Genomic DNA, 18,028 nt, shown 5'->3' on the forward strand with positions numbered 1-18,028 from the left:
TTTTCTCTGTTCGCGTGCCTGCTTCTACTTTATGGGTTGTGAAGGATGTGCTGGGTAGCGTCACGTTACGCTGAAAAAAAAAAGTAATAGTTAAAAAAAAGATATCGGTTTGAACGTAAGAGTTGAGAGTCGGAGAAATTTTGTTTAAGTGACAGAACTGGCAAGCGGGCAATTTCGCCGCGATCTCTTAGAGCACCTCAAAGAATACGTTACGCAGGCGGCCAATGGATTTCAGACACAAACTGACGTTCAAAACCCTATCTGAAATTTTCTTCATTTTTATACTTGAATCTCCCTTTCGCTCTCGAAGCGGAAAAGGACGAATGGTGGAAGGAAAAAACGGTCAGCCAATGAAACGCGTAGGAGCCGGCTCGAATAGTGTTACGTCACGACCAATGACCAATCAGACCCCGAGGGTAGGCGGGACTATTTAGTACGCGTGTGCCGTTTCTCATAGCAACACATGGGGAAGTAGCTGAAGCAGAGATAGAGGAAGTTTGGGTCATTTTCTGTACTATGGTGTGTTTCGTGCTTGAATTTACAGCCTAAGCATTTACACAAAATAAATAGTTAGGGTGATTATTAAGTACATTTCCAAACTAGAGATTTTTATAGAATTAGGAAATAAAAAGGAAGAACCGGAGAGTTGCGGCAGCCATTTCCGTGTGACGCATTAAGTTTCCACCCAGCAGTTCACTCGATTTCCAAAATGACTTACAGTACAGATATTTTCACAACTTAATTTTCGTATCCCTATGTTCGTCTAAAGATCTTGTGTGACAATGTGGGGGCATGCTGCTACGAACTCTAGTTAAACAAAATCTATTGTTTTTTCAAAAACGTGACGGTAAACATGAAATAAACTGCTTTAACATCCAAACCGTAAGTTTTTAAAATTATGGAACAATGCGTGCAATTAAAATGTATAGATTTAACTTCAAATTTACATCAAGTTACAAAGCTAAACGTCAGGAGAGATGTGATGATGCTATATTCTTCAGGGTTTTCTATGTGGAGGTTTAAATTTAGGGTGCTACACAATGGGAACATTTCAACTAGTTTGTGAAAAAACGTATTTACGCCGGGGAAAAGTCCGAACATAAACTCCACTCAATCAAGAAGGTTATAATAATCGGTGTCCTGAAGATACGTTTGTACATCCTTGCAACTCTACTGAAAAAACAACAACTTTTCTTTAAAATAACTAGTTTGTCGTACATTACCAGGTACCCTAAACCTTAATAACTAATCGATCAAAAGGACTGTTTGACCTAGAGAGACGAAAGAACACGTCAGGATAACTTTCTTCGGTTACATTTTAATTTCTCCCCTACAGTCAGCGAAATATGCACTATTAATAAATGCTCGAACCTTTTTTTTCCCCAATTTACTCGCTTCTCGCGTGATTTGCCCGTATCGTGGCTCAAGTTTGATAGCGTAAGAGGTTTAGTCCCTCCTCTTCCTCTTTTTTTTCCCCTGCAGGCTCGGTGTACGACTGTTCTCTACTATCTTACTGTGCAACAGCCATTTTAAAAACAACCGGAGGTCGGTGGTACACACTGTCTGCCCTCCCCAATGACAGTTTTGGCTTGACCCCGCCCAATAGGAAACAGGTTTAGGGAGTGCTGGCAGCCATGCGAGAGAGCGTGGGGGCATGTAGTCGTTTTTACTCGCTGTATTTTAACAAGCCTCGCAGTGTCGTCATGAAACGCTTTTAAAATAACTCCCAGTCGTGCAAAATGAATAACACTGGTGCGTGATAACTACGTATGGAGATGTATGCATCGCCACAGCACGATCCGGAACTCGGTGGGAGCAATTGTATATGTGTGCGTTTACTACCTCAAGTGAATATGGACTTTTTTTTTTCTTTCACAAGGGGAGAGTCGCATATATGTGTCCATCTGCATAGCTGAGCTCTATGCTATTAGCAAAGACTACGGTACTGTCGCAGGCATTTTTTCTCCCAAGAGAATGCGCTTAATTCCGAGCTTCTTGCCTTATCTGAGGCAGTGTCATTATCGGAGGTTACAGTGTCGTTTGCCCGGCAGATTTGAGAGCGCTTCAAGTGCCTTCAACACCAGATCTAACTCGTACTGTAGTAGTGGAGCCGAGAGGAAATGGCAAAAACCAACTGGGTTTGACACAGGCATTAAAACGTACAACAGCCTCACCAAAAGAAAGGAATCTCTAATACTGGCAAAAGAAGGAACTGCTACCTGGTATTTTATTTATAGTATTATTTATGATATTTTACTATTATGCATTGTTATTGTTAAACCTTTTCATTATTAAGACGTTTATTATATTTTCTGTCATCGCTTTTTACTTGTGTCATTCTAAAGGTACAGTTGTGGCCCCACTGTGTATGATCACGCACATCTTGGCCATGCTTGGTAAGCAGTTCCAATTACAGACTTTTCCTATTATAGTTTTTAAGTTTACATTAAGTATACTACATGATAAATCTTAAGTTGTGAAATAATTAACTCAAATACCATTATAATGAGTTATCAATTCTCTATAAGGATGATATGAAATAAGCATAGAAGTGTCTTACAACTGCCCCTTAAAACATTTATTGATGAAGCATGCCAGTCTGATATATCTTTGATTGTACACAAGCTGAAGAAATTTAGGTTTTGTCATATGTATGGAAGTGAAAAAATTCATCAAGATTTATTTTTTTGTCATTTTTTATGAACATTCCTGCAGTTTTATACCAGGTTATCTCACTTGTTCTGAAAACAAAAGAAACGAGGACACTGGCGGACCAGAAAACAACTTTTCAGAATTTCAGATGCTTGTGACACATAGTTGAGATGATATTCCTCCAGTCGAGCCTCAGGCATAAGTGCTTGGATTATGTTTAAAGTTAAGATCGCTAGTAAAAGGTAGAGTGGGCCTTAGATTAAGTGGTAAGTGTTAAGGTTAAGGTTTAAGATTGCAAGTAAAAGGTGGAGTTTCATTTAGACTTATTAGTAAGTGCTAAGGTTAGGTTTAAGAACTAGGTAACTTAAAAAAGCAATATTGCAGTAAAGCAATATTTAAATCCTGGAAGTCTGTCTTCAGCGTCATTGCAGATAAGATGAGGAACAACATCTAAATTAACAACATTAAAATCGTTTTAATTAAAAAAGAGCTGTTCATGTCTCTGGTTTGTCAACAAGTAAAAATAAAGTATGCTCATACCCATACCTCATAGTTGTGCTGTACATACCTTGTATGACTGTTAGTTCTACAGGGAGTAAGCACTGAAGCTTAATATTACTTCACATGCATACAATATAATTATACTTGTGCTGCCGAAAATGTTCAACTATATGTAACTGACTGTCATGTAATTGCAAAGTAATTTAAACTCTGATGATGTAGCCTAAACAACAGAAATTTAAATTAGAGTTGACTTCCACCACCCTAATTTCTAGACTAAAAATTGTTCTGTGTGGTAATTTTAGATTTTAACACTAATATTTTTTTTTGTAATTTAAAATCTTCAGTTACAATTCTACTGCTTTAACTGTTTCTTGGATTTATCTTTTTGCTTTGACAGTGTAATCACCTCTCTAAAACTTTCTTTTATTTTTTCTCTTGTTTTTTCCACCAGCTCCTATGTCAGGTTTGATATTCTACAAAGGATTCTGTCCAGAGTTTTTGGGATTGATGTAATTCACGTGATGGTCATCACTGACATAGATGACAAAATAATTAAGAGAGCATCAGAGGTACTTGACTGAAATCACATTTAATGAATATCGTAAATTGAACTAGATTTAGTTTTGGAAAACAACAGTTTGTTATACTCTTCTTGGAAGACACTTTTTCAGCATTAGCTTAACTTGCTGAAGAGGTTTATTATAATGTTAATTTTTAATTTACCTTTCTAACAACTTACTATTATCTAGAAATGTCCATGGTACTGAAAGTTACCTCCTGAATGATGAGGTAACTTATCTTTTCTTTGTTTAAGGGTATGTCCAATAGCACTACTATTTAAAGGGACAATGTTGTTCATTCCTCTGCACTGATAACCCTAGGTTTGATAATATTTTGTATACCTGAATAGATAGCTGTCTTTTCTTTAACACTAATTGATTTGTCAACTTAATCTGTTATTTACTGGGTAAGCTGTTTGACTGAAAAGAGCGTGTGTATTATCTTATTCATTGACATGTGGGATCATGGCTATATATATTCATTTTACAATCGAAAACGTGTGTTTTCTTACTTGTATATAATACAGGATTGTGTTGTCTGATAAATAATTTATCATTTATTGAGTTTTTGGAGCAGTACTTTATAATGAACACAGTTTCCCATGGCCCTGCATTTGGTTTTCTCATTCTAAGTCGTGGTTGTTCTGGCTAGTCGTAATGAAATCCCAGTTGTAGAAGATGACCACCTTTATTCTTGGAACTACCTTCAGATCCTGCCTATTATAGGCTACATTTATATAATTTACATAGTTTTTAGGGATTTTCAAGACAGGAGCTAAATGATTTTGTGCTTAAAATTGTGTTTTTAACAGGAAAATATGTCACCTACAATTTTGGCCAGGCTTTATGAAGAGGAGTTCAAGAATGATATGGAAGCTCTTAAGGTAAGCATAGCAGGGAAAATACTCAAAATGCAAAGTTTGTTACAAATCCGCTTTATACAGTATGTACAGTATAAAAGAAATTGTAGAGTTGTGACAGAACATTTAACTATATAGTATATTCTAACAGTTTGCCTTTTATTGCTAGAAGAAGATATAATGTCTTGAAGCTAAGTGCTTCCCATCTTATAAATATAGTTCATAATATTTGCTACCCTTAGGGAATACTCCACATTTAAATGCCATCTTCCAGTCTAGTGTTTCTGGATTTCTTTGCAGCTTCCTCAGTGTGTACTAATTCGTCCTTTGAAGGCATGTGGCTATTTTGACCAAGAATGATAACTTCTGTCTTTCTATAGGTGCTTCCTCCTACAGTTTACATGAGAGTAACTGAGAACATTCCACAAATCATAGCTTTCATCGAGGGTATAATTAAAAACCAGCATGCGTATTGTACAAGTAAAGGTAAGTATGTATGGAAATGTTTCAGTTCTTTCTCAGTAGTCATGGCAGGCTGAAAATTTCTGTTCCTTGCCTGTTTTCTATGTTACAGAAATACAATTTTGTAAATTAAGCATTTACAGAAAGCATATACAAAGTTCTGTGGTACATTTCCAAAACACATTCCAATTCTAAAGCAAAAATTCGAAGCTTTCCAGTTTTTGGCAAGAATAAGAAATCAGGCTTATATTGTAGCTAGCCATGTTCCATTGTCTTAGAAATTCTAATTATTGTAGTTGATTGAAATTAGTATAGTTTTTATAGGGCAGGGTAAGGTTCTTCAAGACTATTTACTCTCTTAGCTGTATGTTGCATGTATCAGTTCTGAGGAGGGGCAGTGGGGTTTGAGGTGCAGATTCCTCTCATTGGATTTTTATCTCTCTGTGTTTAAACCCAGCATCGACTGTAGTGAAATACAGCACAGGAACATCCTCACATAGAAATTGTTTATATTAGTGACATCCACATCATGATAAACTGCGTTTTGGCTTGCAGCAGTAACATTTGTGTGTCTAGCACTTGGTTTTAAACTATTCACTGTACACTGTACACTGTATGAGTCATACTAACCTACTTTCAGAGTATGCCACTGACATTTTGTGTTATTCACAGGAAAATCGACCGTTCCATTTATAATATTTAGTTTATAATGTCTGTCGTACAATAAAATTATTTTTGAAAACTTGTCAGAAGAATTTGATATAAAATAGAAAGCATTTCTGATTTGTTCCAGTTTTTCTATTCCAAAAAAGGTAATGTCTATTTTGACATCCAATCCATTGGGGATCGATATGGGAAACTCATGGTCATAGGTGATACAGGAGGTGAACCAGGTATGTTTCAGTATTAAAATGTAAGTAGAACCCAAGTATTGTAGGTTTTTTGAGTTGGGTGTCAGGAACATCCATATTTGCTCAAAAAATTAGTTTGTACAACACTCATAAGACATAATGAGCCCTGATTCCCATGTTTTAATTCATTTTATATTGGTACAACATACCTAAAATTGAAAAATATATTGCTTTATTTTTAATTTCCTAACATGTTTGTGATTTGCAACTGACAATAGTTTGTCATTTCTTTTTTATTTCCAGAATTAGTAATGTGGAAAAAGAGTTATTCAGTACCAAAAGCTATGAAAATGTAATTTAAAAACTAAATTGTTAAATGTGTGAGGACTGTAATTTGGATTTAATAGAAGATAAATGAGTGTGATAGTTAGAATTGAAGGAAAAGGGAAAATGTGTTTTCTTAATGTTTTGTAAGGCATATTCATAATTCTGTTCTAGAATAAAACATTCTTTCATTGTGTTGCAAACACTTTATTTGGTTTAAGGCAGTTGTACTAGTTCTCAGTTGTAGCCAAACTGAAACCAGAAAAAAGGTCCTTTCATAGATTTTAAATAAGAAGAGCCTCAGGCTACAGAAGCTGATAAACACCTTTTATTTCCCATTGGTGGTTTTGTCTTTTGAATATCAACAACTGTATTAAAGCTTTTTTGCAGGAAGGGAGTCTTCTATGGCCTTTTATCTCACATGTTAAGTTAATTTCTGTAAATGTAATGTTTAAGGTTTTTAGAAGTGGGTGTTTTAGGGCTAGAATGATGTTTGGTAATTCCAAAACCTAATGTGAGATATAATTGCGTCTTGTTCCCAGGGGACACAGATAAACGTGATGCCAGGGATTTTGCACTGTGGAAGAAAGCCAAAATTCAAGAACCGAGCTGGGATTCCCCCTGGGGAAAAGGGAGACCTGGCTGGCATATCGAATGCTCGACAATAGCAAGGTTAGATCCTTTATTTTAAAAAACGACTGTATTTGGTTAAACATCTTCATGAACATGATAATGAAATATGTATACTTTTTTACATCTGTGAAAGAATGTTGTCTTTGCCCTTTATGAAAAGGTTTTCCTGGTGAGAGAAAATATATTGCCAAAAAACAATAATACACAAGTACGTGCACATGTTGTTTTACTTTGGAGATTTCTCATTGACCTCCGATCTATTTTTATTCACTATAACACTCGTAATATAGAGTATAGTGGTGCAATCTCGCTATACAACTCAACATAGTATGACAGTAGATCAAACTGGCATTTCAAGATTCACAAAAAGACGCAATTTGGTTGATAAACATATAATTTTAAGTCATTGGAACGCGCCCACATTGTTTGTAGTGTTCTGTGGGGACATTTTCTCACATGTCTGCACATTTATAGGAAAACATTCCTTTCTGGGTTCTTCTTCTTTTAATTAAAAGGTTTTGAAAATAACAATATTAGTTTAATCAATTAGCAGATATATGGAAAATAAAGTGAGGAAATGCTTGACTGTGTGACCCATTATTAAGTATAATGTAATCTTCTGTGGTCTGTGACATACTATTTCTTAAAATATGTTCTTGTAAGTGAATATTCGGCTAAGGATTTTTTGCTGGAATTGTCTATTAGCATTGTTGGCTACCATCGGTTCTATAAGAACCATTGACCTTCAATTGGAACAAAAAGGACTTGTGGCCGGTTTGAAATAAAGGATGAAATGCAAACAACATGAAACTGATACTCTTAATCTTGAAGTTACTTCTGTTACAGGACTTGACCAGTTATTTCCCACAAGAAGGACGATGAGTTATTGGTTCAGATATCATAGGTCTTCTTAGAAATGCTAGTTGTACGGAAAATACACATTGCCTGGTACTTTAACTGGTGTCTTCCTGATGAGTCTTAGCGACACTGGAGTCACTGCTGAGTGATGCACAAAGGATTCATTGGCTTCTCTTCAGTGCCAACCTGGCATTACTTACCCAGAGCGACTAGCCACAGATACCTGCTGGCACACCTGCAGATCGTGGCACCACATCTGTTTTTTTTTTAAATGTGTGCTGCATTTGGTCTCATGGACATTGTCCATAACTGCCCATGGTCCCATGTATATTTCATTTCACTTACTGTACCTGCAGCTCTGTTTTTGGAAGTCAGCTTGATGTCCATTCTGGTGGAATTGATCTTGCCTTCCCCCACCACGAGAATGAAATTGCACAATGTGAAGCTTATCATCGCTGTGCGCAATGGGGCAACTACTTTCTGCACTCAGGTATGACTGTAATAGTCTTGTAATTGAGTGGTCCTTCAGGGTTTAGCTTCATATAATGCTGTCATTTGTACCTGCAAATTAAACTCTGTGGCATAGTCTAGCAGAAACACCCAAGTACTCTAATTTGTTCAAGACAAAAATGCATGGGCAAAATTGCATTTATTCATTAATGGCATCTAAATTATGGTTTCATCCTTCTAAAAGCAAGGACTTTTATTTTTAGCTTTCTAAGCTACATTGAGGGCATGATCTTGGCATTATTCTGTTTAAGATCAATATGCAATGCAAAAAATACTTTGTTTTCAACTCTCCACCATGTTTTGTACATGGTGTACGCTGTTTATAACTGACTAATTTTGTATTAGTATGATTTGAAACTTGAAATTCAGTTCTGCTTTGTATTGTGGATAGTTTTATTTTATTCAGATTTTCAGGTCTTAAACTTTGTTTTGAAAAAGTGATAAAAGCTGGAAATATGGACCATACAGTATGTGCATGGGTGTGTTCCAGCCCAAAGATGAACACATTTTTAAAGCAATCTTGAAATAGAAAGCAGTGATCTCTTTGAATAAAGACACCGATTTCAAGCAACTCAGTTTTTTCTTTGGAGCTTTTTGTTTAAAAACACACTTGCTTTGAAAAATATGTCATAATAATTTGACAAATATAATTTGTCAGCTTCATAAAGTTAAAAATTGAGGCAGACTTTGATTTTTTCATTATCATTGAAGACTGACTTCTGTTATCCTTAGTTCAAATGTCATTTGGGGGACTGAGTAATTAGAACAACTTCTAATTAGTCTAAGAACTATAGCCAAATGTTTCAGACATCCTAAAATTTCCTTTGTCCTAAACTTGTTTCTTTTGTTGTAGAAGATCATTTTAATGTTACTTTCAGTATATGAAGGCTTTTTTCCCCCATTTTTAGCTTTGTGTTCATATATTGTTCCAGAACTTGAATATGAAACATTTCTAAATTTTAATATTTTTCCAAGTGTTTAGTTTTAAACTTACATATCCTTGTAACTTGTTGATAAGAATATTTACCTATTTAATGTTTTTTATAGTAGCAGACTAATGTTTAGAGTCTTACTGGGTGTTTTGTTTTAATTCTTTCTGAACAGGACATTTGCATTTGAAGGGAAGTGCAGAGAAGATGTCCAAGTCATTAAAAAACTACATTACAATAAAGGTGTGTGTAGCGCGCCCCCTAGTGTGCAATTATTGAATTGATTATAATACACTATTATGAACACTCTTTTTTTAAACAGCAGTTAATCATTATTATTTATTAACGTTTTCGACTAATTACATTTAATAAATTGTTGGCAAGTAAATGTTGGGGTAATTATTATTTTTAACTGCAAAAATTCTTTCTTTGATGTGTGCATTTTTTCACTGCCGAACATTGTTGTGAAGGATAAACCTTAAATTTAATGTGTAGAATAATCTTAAATTTGTATTTCTTTTGAGAATTTGTATTAACATTCTAGACTCCATTATGCAGTTGAGGATTTTTGTGACCATTCTGAGAAGGCAAGTGTGATGCTTTTAAAAAGAATACAGTCAGGTTTCTGAAACGTACTGTAGCAGGAACTTTTACCTGATATTTTTATTACCGGCTGTTTTTATTAAGTTTTAGCTGTGCTTAGCAGAAAAAGTCAGATCTTATTAGATTCTTTTTTGCCTATGGTCTTAATTCTACAGTATGTGTTGTATGTAGAGTTCTTTTTTGTGTGATCTATTCTTCTCCTCTCAGGATTTTTTGCAGTCATTTACAGCGAATGAATTCAGAATGTTTTGCCTCTTAACGAAGTACAGATCAGGTATGGTTATGAGTCAGACACTTTTTATGATTGAAATGTGGATACACTTTTATTGTGTGCTATTCTACTATACATATTCCTCTATGCAAATTGTGCTTTCCAGCTATTGACTACAGCACTGCCAGCATGAATGAAGCAAAGAGTGTTCTGTTCTCCATCAGCACCTTTATCAGCTATGCGGATGCTTACATTAAAGGCTATCTGCTAAGCCAGGCTGTGGACGAAGGCCTTTTATGGGAAAGGTAGGAAGACTCAGAATCTTGTCCATAAATTCGGATTCGGATTTTGACAAAGAGAAATATTTACTGTTTTATTTGGAGACTACTGTTTATTGTCTTAATTGCTTAATATTATGGTGTGGAAAGACATGTACAATATCTTTGCCTTTTTTCTGTTTTCTACAGTACTTTCAGAAGGTCTAGCATTAAAACATAAGATGTAGTAGTATATTTACAGAACTGAGACAAGGCCTGAAAGTAAATGCAGACGTATATAGTTCTCACACATGGGCAATGACTTTATCCTTAAAGGAATGATGCATTCGATGAGAAATTTCTGCTGTGCGTAGCTGCCTAGTTTTTTAAAGAGAAAATATAGGAAACTAGTTATATCTTGAAACAGTTGTTAGACGAAGGTTTGCCATTAGTATCCGATACCTAAAGGATTATTGCAAATTATTTTTAATTATACAGTTTACAGAGCACTGACCTATTTGACCTAAGTGGTGGATAGTTCTAAATATTATTTAAGGTGTTTAAATTAAATCCCCAGATTTGCATGACTGTGTACTCATCTCACTGAGATTTTATTACAGTAATTAGAGACATATCCAGCAATCTTTCTAGAAACCGGGAGGTCAAAATTATTTCTTATAGTCAGTGATTTTTTTACTTTATTTTTTCCTGTTTCCTTAATTGTCTGGTACATCCTCTAATGCTCATAAAAATAATTTGAAAAATAACTTTTCAGTCAAAGAGCACATTCATTTGTCTCTTTTGTTAGCAATTAATACTGTCAACACTTATTTATGTTGATTAATTTACAATAGCTTGTATTCAGGCTAATTTTGATGCAAAGTTTCAGGATGGGAAGACTAAGGTTCTGAATCAGAAAGTGTCTTTGTTCACTGACATCTATCTAAATATATAGGATAACATGAGAGACATACCAAGCAGACTGCAATGCATTTTTAAATGTGAATTGTATATGATGGGTTTAGTACACCTACACAGAACAGCTCTGCAGCAAGCTCTTGAATGATTATAGTACCAGTATCAATATTCAGGTCAGTTTAAATTGTAACATACACAAAATTGTTAAAAAGCATAATTGTTTGAATTTCATAACATTTAAAAACCTGACTGGATATTTATCTTACTGAGAGGCATTTATTGCAGTTGTCCTTGAGTGCTGTATTTAAAACGGGAAAGAAGTATTTTGGGTATGTTTTGCACTTAGGTGTTTGTATTATGTATTATGTTCAGCTGACTTAGTAGCCTGGGGGAACAGTTTGAGTTGTTAGAAGGCACCACATACTTTGTTCATTTCCATTTGTTTGGTAAATTTACAGAATACATGTCAATAAGGAATATCATACAAATGACTAACTTTTGACACCAGTGTTCTTGATGACTTACACTATAATACATACAGGACATGCAATACACAACAGGACATTGTTACCCCAATAAAACAGCCCATAACTCTTCAGCAGTGTGAATGAGGGGGTGCATTAGGTTACCATGTTAGCACTGACTTGATTTCTAAAATCTGGAAAGGGGAAGATTCATCAGGGTTGTAGGCACCTGGTCCTCTGCAGGAAAATGTTTTGCCATCTTAGCATTCACCCATTAACTTATGCAGTGGGGCTACAGAAGTGGAGTTAAAACTCTTTTTAAAGAAGATTTAAAGAACGGGGGGAAGAACACATTTTGTGCAATTTCAATCACTGAAAATATTGTTATATTTTCACTGCATTTGACTGACTACCACATAGTTGCAGAGTTGCCTTTTATAAATGCCAGTGTTGCTCTTTTGCTGATGTTGGACAGTTGTACTGTATCAGCATCAGCAGGGTGTGAATGAAGCGTGATCATACCTTCCATGAAAGACCCTGCCCTGATCAGCTTTAATGGTATATGTGCAGCACGCTGACTTTTCTTGTGCAGTTCTTCCACTGTCTAGCAGTCACTGTTTTTATTTATTTTTCTACTAAAGTTGTTGCAGTAAGCATGAGGGAAATGATGATTGTTTGAGTCAGTGATCATTGATCGCATTTTGCATGTATCCGTTTGTCTGTCTGTGGATGTTGCACAAGATAGTGTAAGGGGTTGTGAATTTTAAACGCAGAATGTTTTTTTCATTTTGTTTTAACAACGGTTTGAAAAGTGTTTTTGAACAATGCTTGAGTCTTATTCAGAATTAATTCTATTATATCAACAATGGTTTTATATAACAGGAGTTTCAGAACATTTGACTGCAACTGTAAATGCTATATAATAATGATATTTTGTTTAAAAAATAATATGCTTTCCATTCTAGGTTAGCCACAACAAAAGTGAATGTGCAGACAGCACTGTCAGATGACTTTGACACCCCAAGGGCTGTTGATGCAATTATGAGCCTCATTCACCATGGCAACCGGCAGCTTCAGGCTGTTACCGAGGTAACCTATTAGGATAGCAAGCTCAGAAAATGGCAGCTGTCTGCCTTATATACAAAAACCAAGACAAAACTGTACAGTATTACTGAGTCCCATACACTATTGGCACTGTTTTTAACATTGTTTCAAGTCCATTCTGGTAAAGGCTGCAAGTAGGTGGTTGAGTCTGAACTTATATGTGAAGATTTAATTACAATGTTAAGTTTTGCTTTTATTGGTCTGCTGTATTGAAAATATTTGTTTTTTTTCCCCACCTTATTTTGTGTGTTTTGGATAGGGAAGTGGATCTTCTCGAAGTCCAGCAGTGTTTGGAGCTATCCAGTCATATATCAGGGGATTCCTGGATGTAGTTGGGGTTGACATTGCAGACACAAAGGTCAGCATGCACTAACAGAGTTAATTATCGCTTTCTTCATTTATTGTATGTATTCATAAAAAGCTTTGGTTTCATATTTGCCACACAACCTATTCCTACATAAAAAATACATCCATAATGATAAGGCATTTAGAATGTAAATATTTGTGTCTTATAGAAAATAATGAGATGGTTGACATGTCGTTATTTTAACAGAAAATTATTAGAAAATAATGACATGATGACATGGTTGTTGTGGGACTCTGTTTAAAGGACCAACGTAAGCAAGCTTACTTTGAACACATCAGTATCCTTGAAAACTGGTGCCGCCAGTCCAGCTCATTGGAAATAAATGTGACCGAGATAAAAGAGCTTCTTTTCAATGATAGAACCAACAGTGGGCAATCTTTCCAGACAGTAGTACTCAATGGTCAGTCTGCAGAGGATGCGGAGAGTTTTAATTATCTGGGAACACATATTGACCAGAGGCTGAGTTACACCGAGAATATAGACTACATTTTTAAGAAAGCAAATGTATGTATTGCATACTGTTGTTGTGATCTAAAGGATTGCCATTTCTGCATTTTGGGAGTATTTAAATTGTAATCCCTTTGTTGCGTTTCTGTTTTCCCCAGCGAATACCAAGAGGACCATCATCTGTTGCCCTACATAATGTTGTTGACGAACTAGTCAAGTTTCGCAGCCACGTTCGTAGGTATGCTCTGGCTACAGATGAGCTGCCCCCGGTGTTGGAGAACAGCCCACCATCAGAGGAGGAGAAGGCCAAGATAAAGCAGCGCAGGCGGAAACTTCTAGAAGAACGACAGCCACTTCTGAGGGCCTGCGATGACCTTCGGGATGATCTTGCCCCTCTGGGAATTCTAATAAAGGTCAGTGTTTCTTAAGTTGTCTGCAGAAAATGATTAGTATCTTATACTGTGCAAACTGTTAATACACTTGTAAAGCACTATAGATGTAATAAGCTTCTTTTACAAGAATCCATGGAGTCAATTATTTCATTTGTCACTCTATTAAGACTTCAGTAATATAGCTCACTTATAAAATGTTTCTAAATGGCATTTTCAGGCCATAAACTGTTACCCAAACATCTATTATGAGTTGGTGCCTTTTAGAAATTAGCTTTTTGGATGAATCAACAAAATATATCAAACTTCAAAACTGTGTACTGTTGTATATGACTATATTGTATGTAGTATGTAGTATATAGAATATAGTACTCTGTACAATATACCGTTGTCCACCATATAGATCATAGTGGAAAAAATTGCTACGTCACTCACACATTGTTTCTTGGTGTAAGGTTTTGTACCTCTCACCAGTTCAAGTAAGAAAAGTGTACTTCAAGGAATCCTGAGGAATTATTTTAAAGAGAAGAGAATCTAGAGAAATGAAGAGATGTTTGATAGTGATTCATTAATTAAATTGATTAAGTTCTTTTCTCTGGGATATGGATGCGCTCCTCTGCATTTCCACTAGCCTTGATGAATTACATTGCTTATCATTTGTGTTGTGTGTACACTTCAATGTTTTGTGTAATTGTAGCCATACTTCACCAGAAAGCAAAGCTGCTTATTCCTGGTAATGATCACTGTAGCATGAAGCAGGTTCTTGCAGCAAAGCCAGTGCAAGGTGTAAGTACATCCTGGAAAGGGTTCCAGTCTGTTGCCTCCAGTACAGACACAGAGGGAAAGTTTAGAGACATACTTAGACAGGTGGGATGTGGGAGAAAGTAGGAACAACCAGAGAAAAATAAAACATGCAGATTACACATGAAATGTACCACATCTACTTTTGAACCCAGGAGCCAAGAGCTGTGAGACATCAGGACTGTCACTCCACTGAGGTGACTGCAACTTGTTTTACAAATTGAGTGGTGTCATTTTGTGCTGCCGAAGATGTGGTGGTGCTTTGTAGCCCATTACAGTGTACTACAGGTACTACTGTACATTTACAGGTTGTTTCATCTCAAACCGGTTGAATGTACAATGGTGTTTTCTTTTTGGATAATCAACAGCGTGTCATATTAGCAAAGATAATTGTAGGGAAAGGGTTGTGCTAATAATGAACGCTTGTAACACTCCCCAAATAAATGTTCTTGATAATGTATTATAATGGCTTTTTTTTCCACAGGGGCTCAGTATAGGTTGGAAAACATTAATCTGAAGTGGGTGATCTTGTTAAGGAAGGAGAGGGTGTGTCGTTGCGTCCGGGTATTGTTGTTCAAGTGCTGATCTAGACTGAAGTTCCTCGTTTTAGTGAAAGACAAATGATTTAACTAGACAAATCTGTTTGAGATGGCTTGACTCACAGTGACACCTAGTGAGAAACTGTTCTGTTTGGTCGGGTCCATATGAAATGCAACTTCTGTATTTGTCTTTATATTTATAAGATTGCATAAGTGTGTCTCCTTTTCCAGCTTGTAAAAACAAATCATCTCCTTGGAGCTGATATCTATTTGGGGTTTTCTCGGTTATGAACCCTACAGTTCATGCTGTTCATTAGTGAGATTAGGAAACTTGTATTATTCAGTTTCACAAATCTGGCTAGATTTGCCAAGTAAAACATAAGATTAATATTCATGTTACTCCTAACATATTTCTGTTTTTTTTTTTCAGGACAGAGGTAACAATTCAACATGGGAGATGACAGACAAGAGAGAAGAGTTGAACAAAGATGAGACTGCACAATAATATCAGAGTAGTGCTATTCACCATTTAGATACTTCTGGTTTTGTTCAGCAGTTATAAACTTGTCTGCCACAGTGTTAACATTAAACTTACAGCAACAGGAATGTATGTATGACTTTAACTTTCGCAGTCCTAGCACCTCATACAGTATATGATTAGTTAACTTTGCATTTTCATGTTGATGAAGCAGGGAAGCCAAATTTATAAAATTACAATAACAAGATACTTTAAAAAGTACAAACAGCAACTTCATTTTCATTTTCAAGTTTCATTTTTCATAAATCTACCTGTAAGAGCTTTTTCTTTAGATGATTTATCAACGTGGTGGTATTGTGTACATTGGATGTTTATACAGCAAATGTATCACTTGTACAGTGAACAGAAGTTTTACCTTCACGTTAAATATCTGCTGAAATATCTATTTTTAATTTATTTTATTTGACAATATTGTGGGCAAAATTTCTGAATCACTCTTTTGAAGGGTTTTGGGGATGATCAATAAAATGAGAGCACTTTTTCGTCTGATTGCGTTTAAAAATACGAAGGCAGGATGGCTCATCCCAAAAAAAAATGTAAGGAACTCCCCGATCAAAAAAGGGAAAAATGCAAAAGCAGATCATACTTCTTCAGAGGTGTTTGACTATGTCGAATTTGGAGATACCGTATCTTCACCTGTCAGTTCAAGGTGTATGGAGTTATCTGACTTGGGAGCATCAGTGGCATCTTCATAGCCTTGTGTCTGGGAGAGAATATTGACTAAAGTTCATTTTCTGGAGCAAAACATAAGCACTAGTGCAAGCTCTGTGGAAGTGCACTGCTAGGACAGGTTGGAGAGGTGGAGAAGCAATTTTTACTTCTACCGTTGTGAGTGTATGGAATGTGCGCAGCATGTAGCCATGTTGCTGAAGCCGATACCCTGGTTTCATGCAAGAAACGACCAGAGGAGATTAATAACCACCCCATGGGCTGATCTGTAACCTTTCTTAAATGAGTAGACGGCTCAGCAGCTTTGTTTCCAGTTCTAGAAATTTCACGTAAGCAGACTGGGGAGATGCGAGATGTGAACTGGCCATCATGGAGGGAAAAGCTGCATCGATGGGCTCCTGGGTGTAAACTGATGTGGAGCACATTTTCTAACTGAAGACCTTTTTATTTTGTTGTTCCCTGGGAAGACGTCAACAGCAGTACACCTCAGCCAGCTAACAATATGAAGAGCTGGGCTGTGTCTCATAACCTTGGTTCACAATCCCTGCAGTGAATGGGCAGTGGTCATAAGACATGGGCAGCTTCTCTGAAAAACCTCCACCTAAAATTATTAAGGCACAAGCAACAGTTCACTTCCATGAGGCGTTGTAATTTCCATAATTAGCAGACTGTAATGGGGGCTGAGGGTATGGTGGGATCATTCAGCAGCCCTTTTGATCCCTACAGCCCTCATGGGCTCTCAGTCCAACAGGTAGACAAGCCTCTCCACCTGTCTGTGATGAACCTCCGACATGGGGCTGAGTACCTGTGATGTATTAACAGATGAGTGTCTCAAGAGACAGTGTGTCGGCGAAGTGCATGTCCTCATTCTCTTCTGTGTAAAAAACAATTTGCCATTTTCGAATAATTGGAGATTCTAATGAAAAAAAAAAGTACTTGAAAAATAATGTGCACTGGATAAACTGTTTTAATCCATGCTTTGTTTTTCCTAGGGAAAAGCATTTAAATATAATCTTTGCTAATATAAAGATGTTATTATATAATTATAAAACATGCATTTAATTTTAAAACTCATTTTATGTAAAGTCAGTAATCTGACAACCTTATTTTAATTACTATTTTATGTATATCACTTGAACATTAACATTCTTACTTTATATAGCATTTACATTTTGTGAACTTGTATAAAATGTATGATGTACAATACTGTTGCATTTAAATGTAATAGAAGCTACTACTAATTTCATAATGTATTTTTATAATAGCAAAGCATGTAACTTCTTTCACCATAGAGGATTTCTTTCTGTCAAAACAAGTTACAGAGGCATAGTGTATTATTCAGGTCACACAGGTTATACAGGTGTACCCATGCCATCTTCAATTGAGTGAACTGGTATACATAAAATAATAATAAACTTTATTTTATATAGCACCTTTAAATGTGGCTTCTCAAAGCGCTTAAAAAATAAAAGGGAAGAACCTCAATATTCATATACTGTAAGTGTTCTTTTTAAAATGATAAAGATGACACTTCAACTAAATTCCAAGTTAATATTTTCTTTCCAGAAGTGTGTACTT

The 18,028-nt window shown here is 35.9% G+C and overlaps 1 protein-coding gene across 2 annotated transcripts; it reads left to right on the top strand.

The window, feature by feature from the left end:
* Positions 1–455: 455 nt before the first annotated feature.
* Positions 456–16,262, top strand: cars2 (cysteinyl-tRNA synthetase 2, mitochondrial). Of its 2 annotated transcripts, none has more exons than XM_088597097.1 (15): positions 456–519; positions 2,346–2,396; positions 3,608–3,725; positions 4,529–4,600; positions 4,957–5,062; positions 5,851–5,931; positions 6,756–6,885; positions 8,061–8,194; positions 9,319–9,386; positions 9,954–10,020; positions 10,124–10,262; positions 12,562–12,685; positions 12,960–13,058; positions 13,673–13,927; positions 15,674–16,262. In XM_088597097.1, exons 3-15 carry the CDS (start codon positions 3,678–3,680, stop codon positions 15,746–15,748), a joined length of 1,398 nt encoding a protein of 465 aa, XP_088453223.1. In that variant the 5' UTR covers positions 456–519; positions 2,346–2,396; positions 3,608–3,677; the 3' UTR covers positions 15,749–16,262. The 2 variants fall into 2 exon arrangements, with proteins under 2 accessions (XP_088453223.1, XP_088453213.1); XM_088597087.1 differs by lacking the exon at positions 456–519 and adding an exon at positions 1,432–2,222.
* Positions 16,263–18,028: the final 1,766 nt, after the last annotated feature.

Source organism: Lepisosteus platostomus, chromosome 2, assembly GCF_059453375.1.
Source record: "Lepisosteus platostomus isolate fLepPlt1 chromosome 2, fLepPlt1.hap1, whole genome shotgun sequence".
Lineage (NCBI taxonomy): Eukaryota > Metazoa > Chordata > Actinopteri > Semionotiformes > Lepisosteidae > Lepisosteus > Lepisosteus platostomus.

What these genes read in the sequence shown, in the direction of transcription:
- cars2 (XM_088597087.1), top strand. Translation starts at nt 1,975, where the DNA reads ATGCGCTTAATTCCGAGCTTCTTGCCTTATCTGAGGCAGTGTCATTAT. An exon ending in TGCGTATTGTACAAGTAAAG is followed by an intron (nt 5,063 to 5,850) that starts GTAAGTATGTAT and finishes ATTCCAAAAAAG; the next exon opens with GTAATGTCTATTTTGACATC. An exon ending in AAAACTACATTACAATAAAG is followed by an intron (nt 9,387 to 9,953) that starts GTGTGTGTAGCG and finishes TTCTCCTCTCAG; the next exon opens with GATTTTTTGCAGTCATTTAC.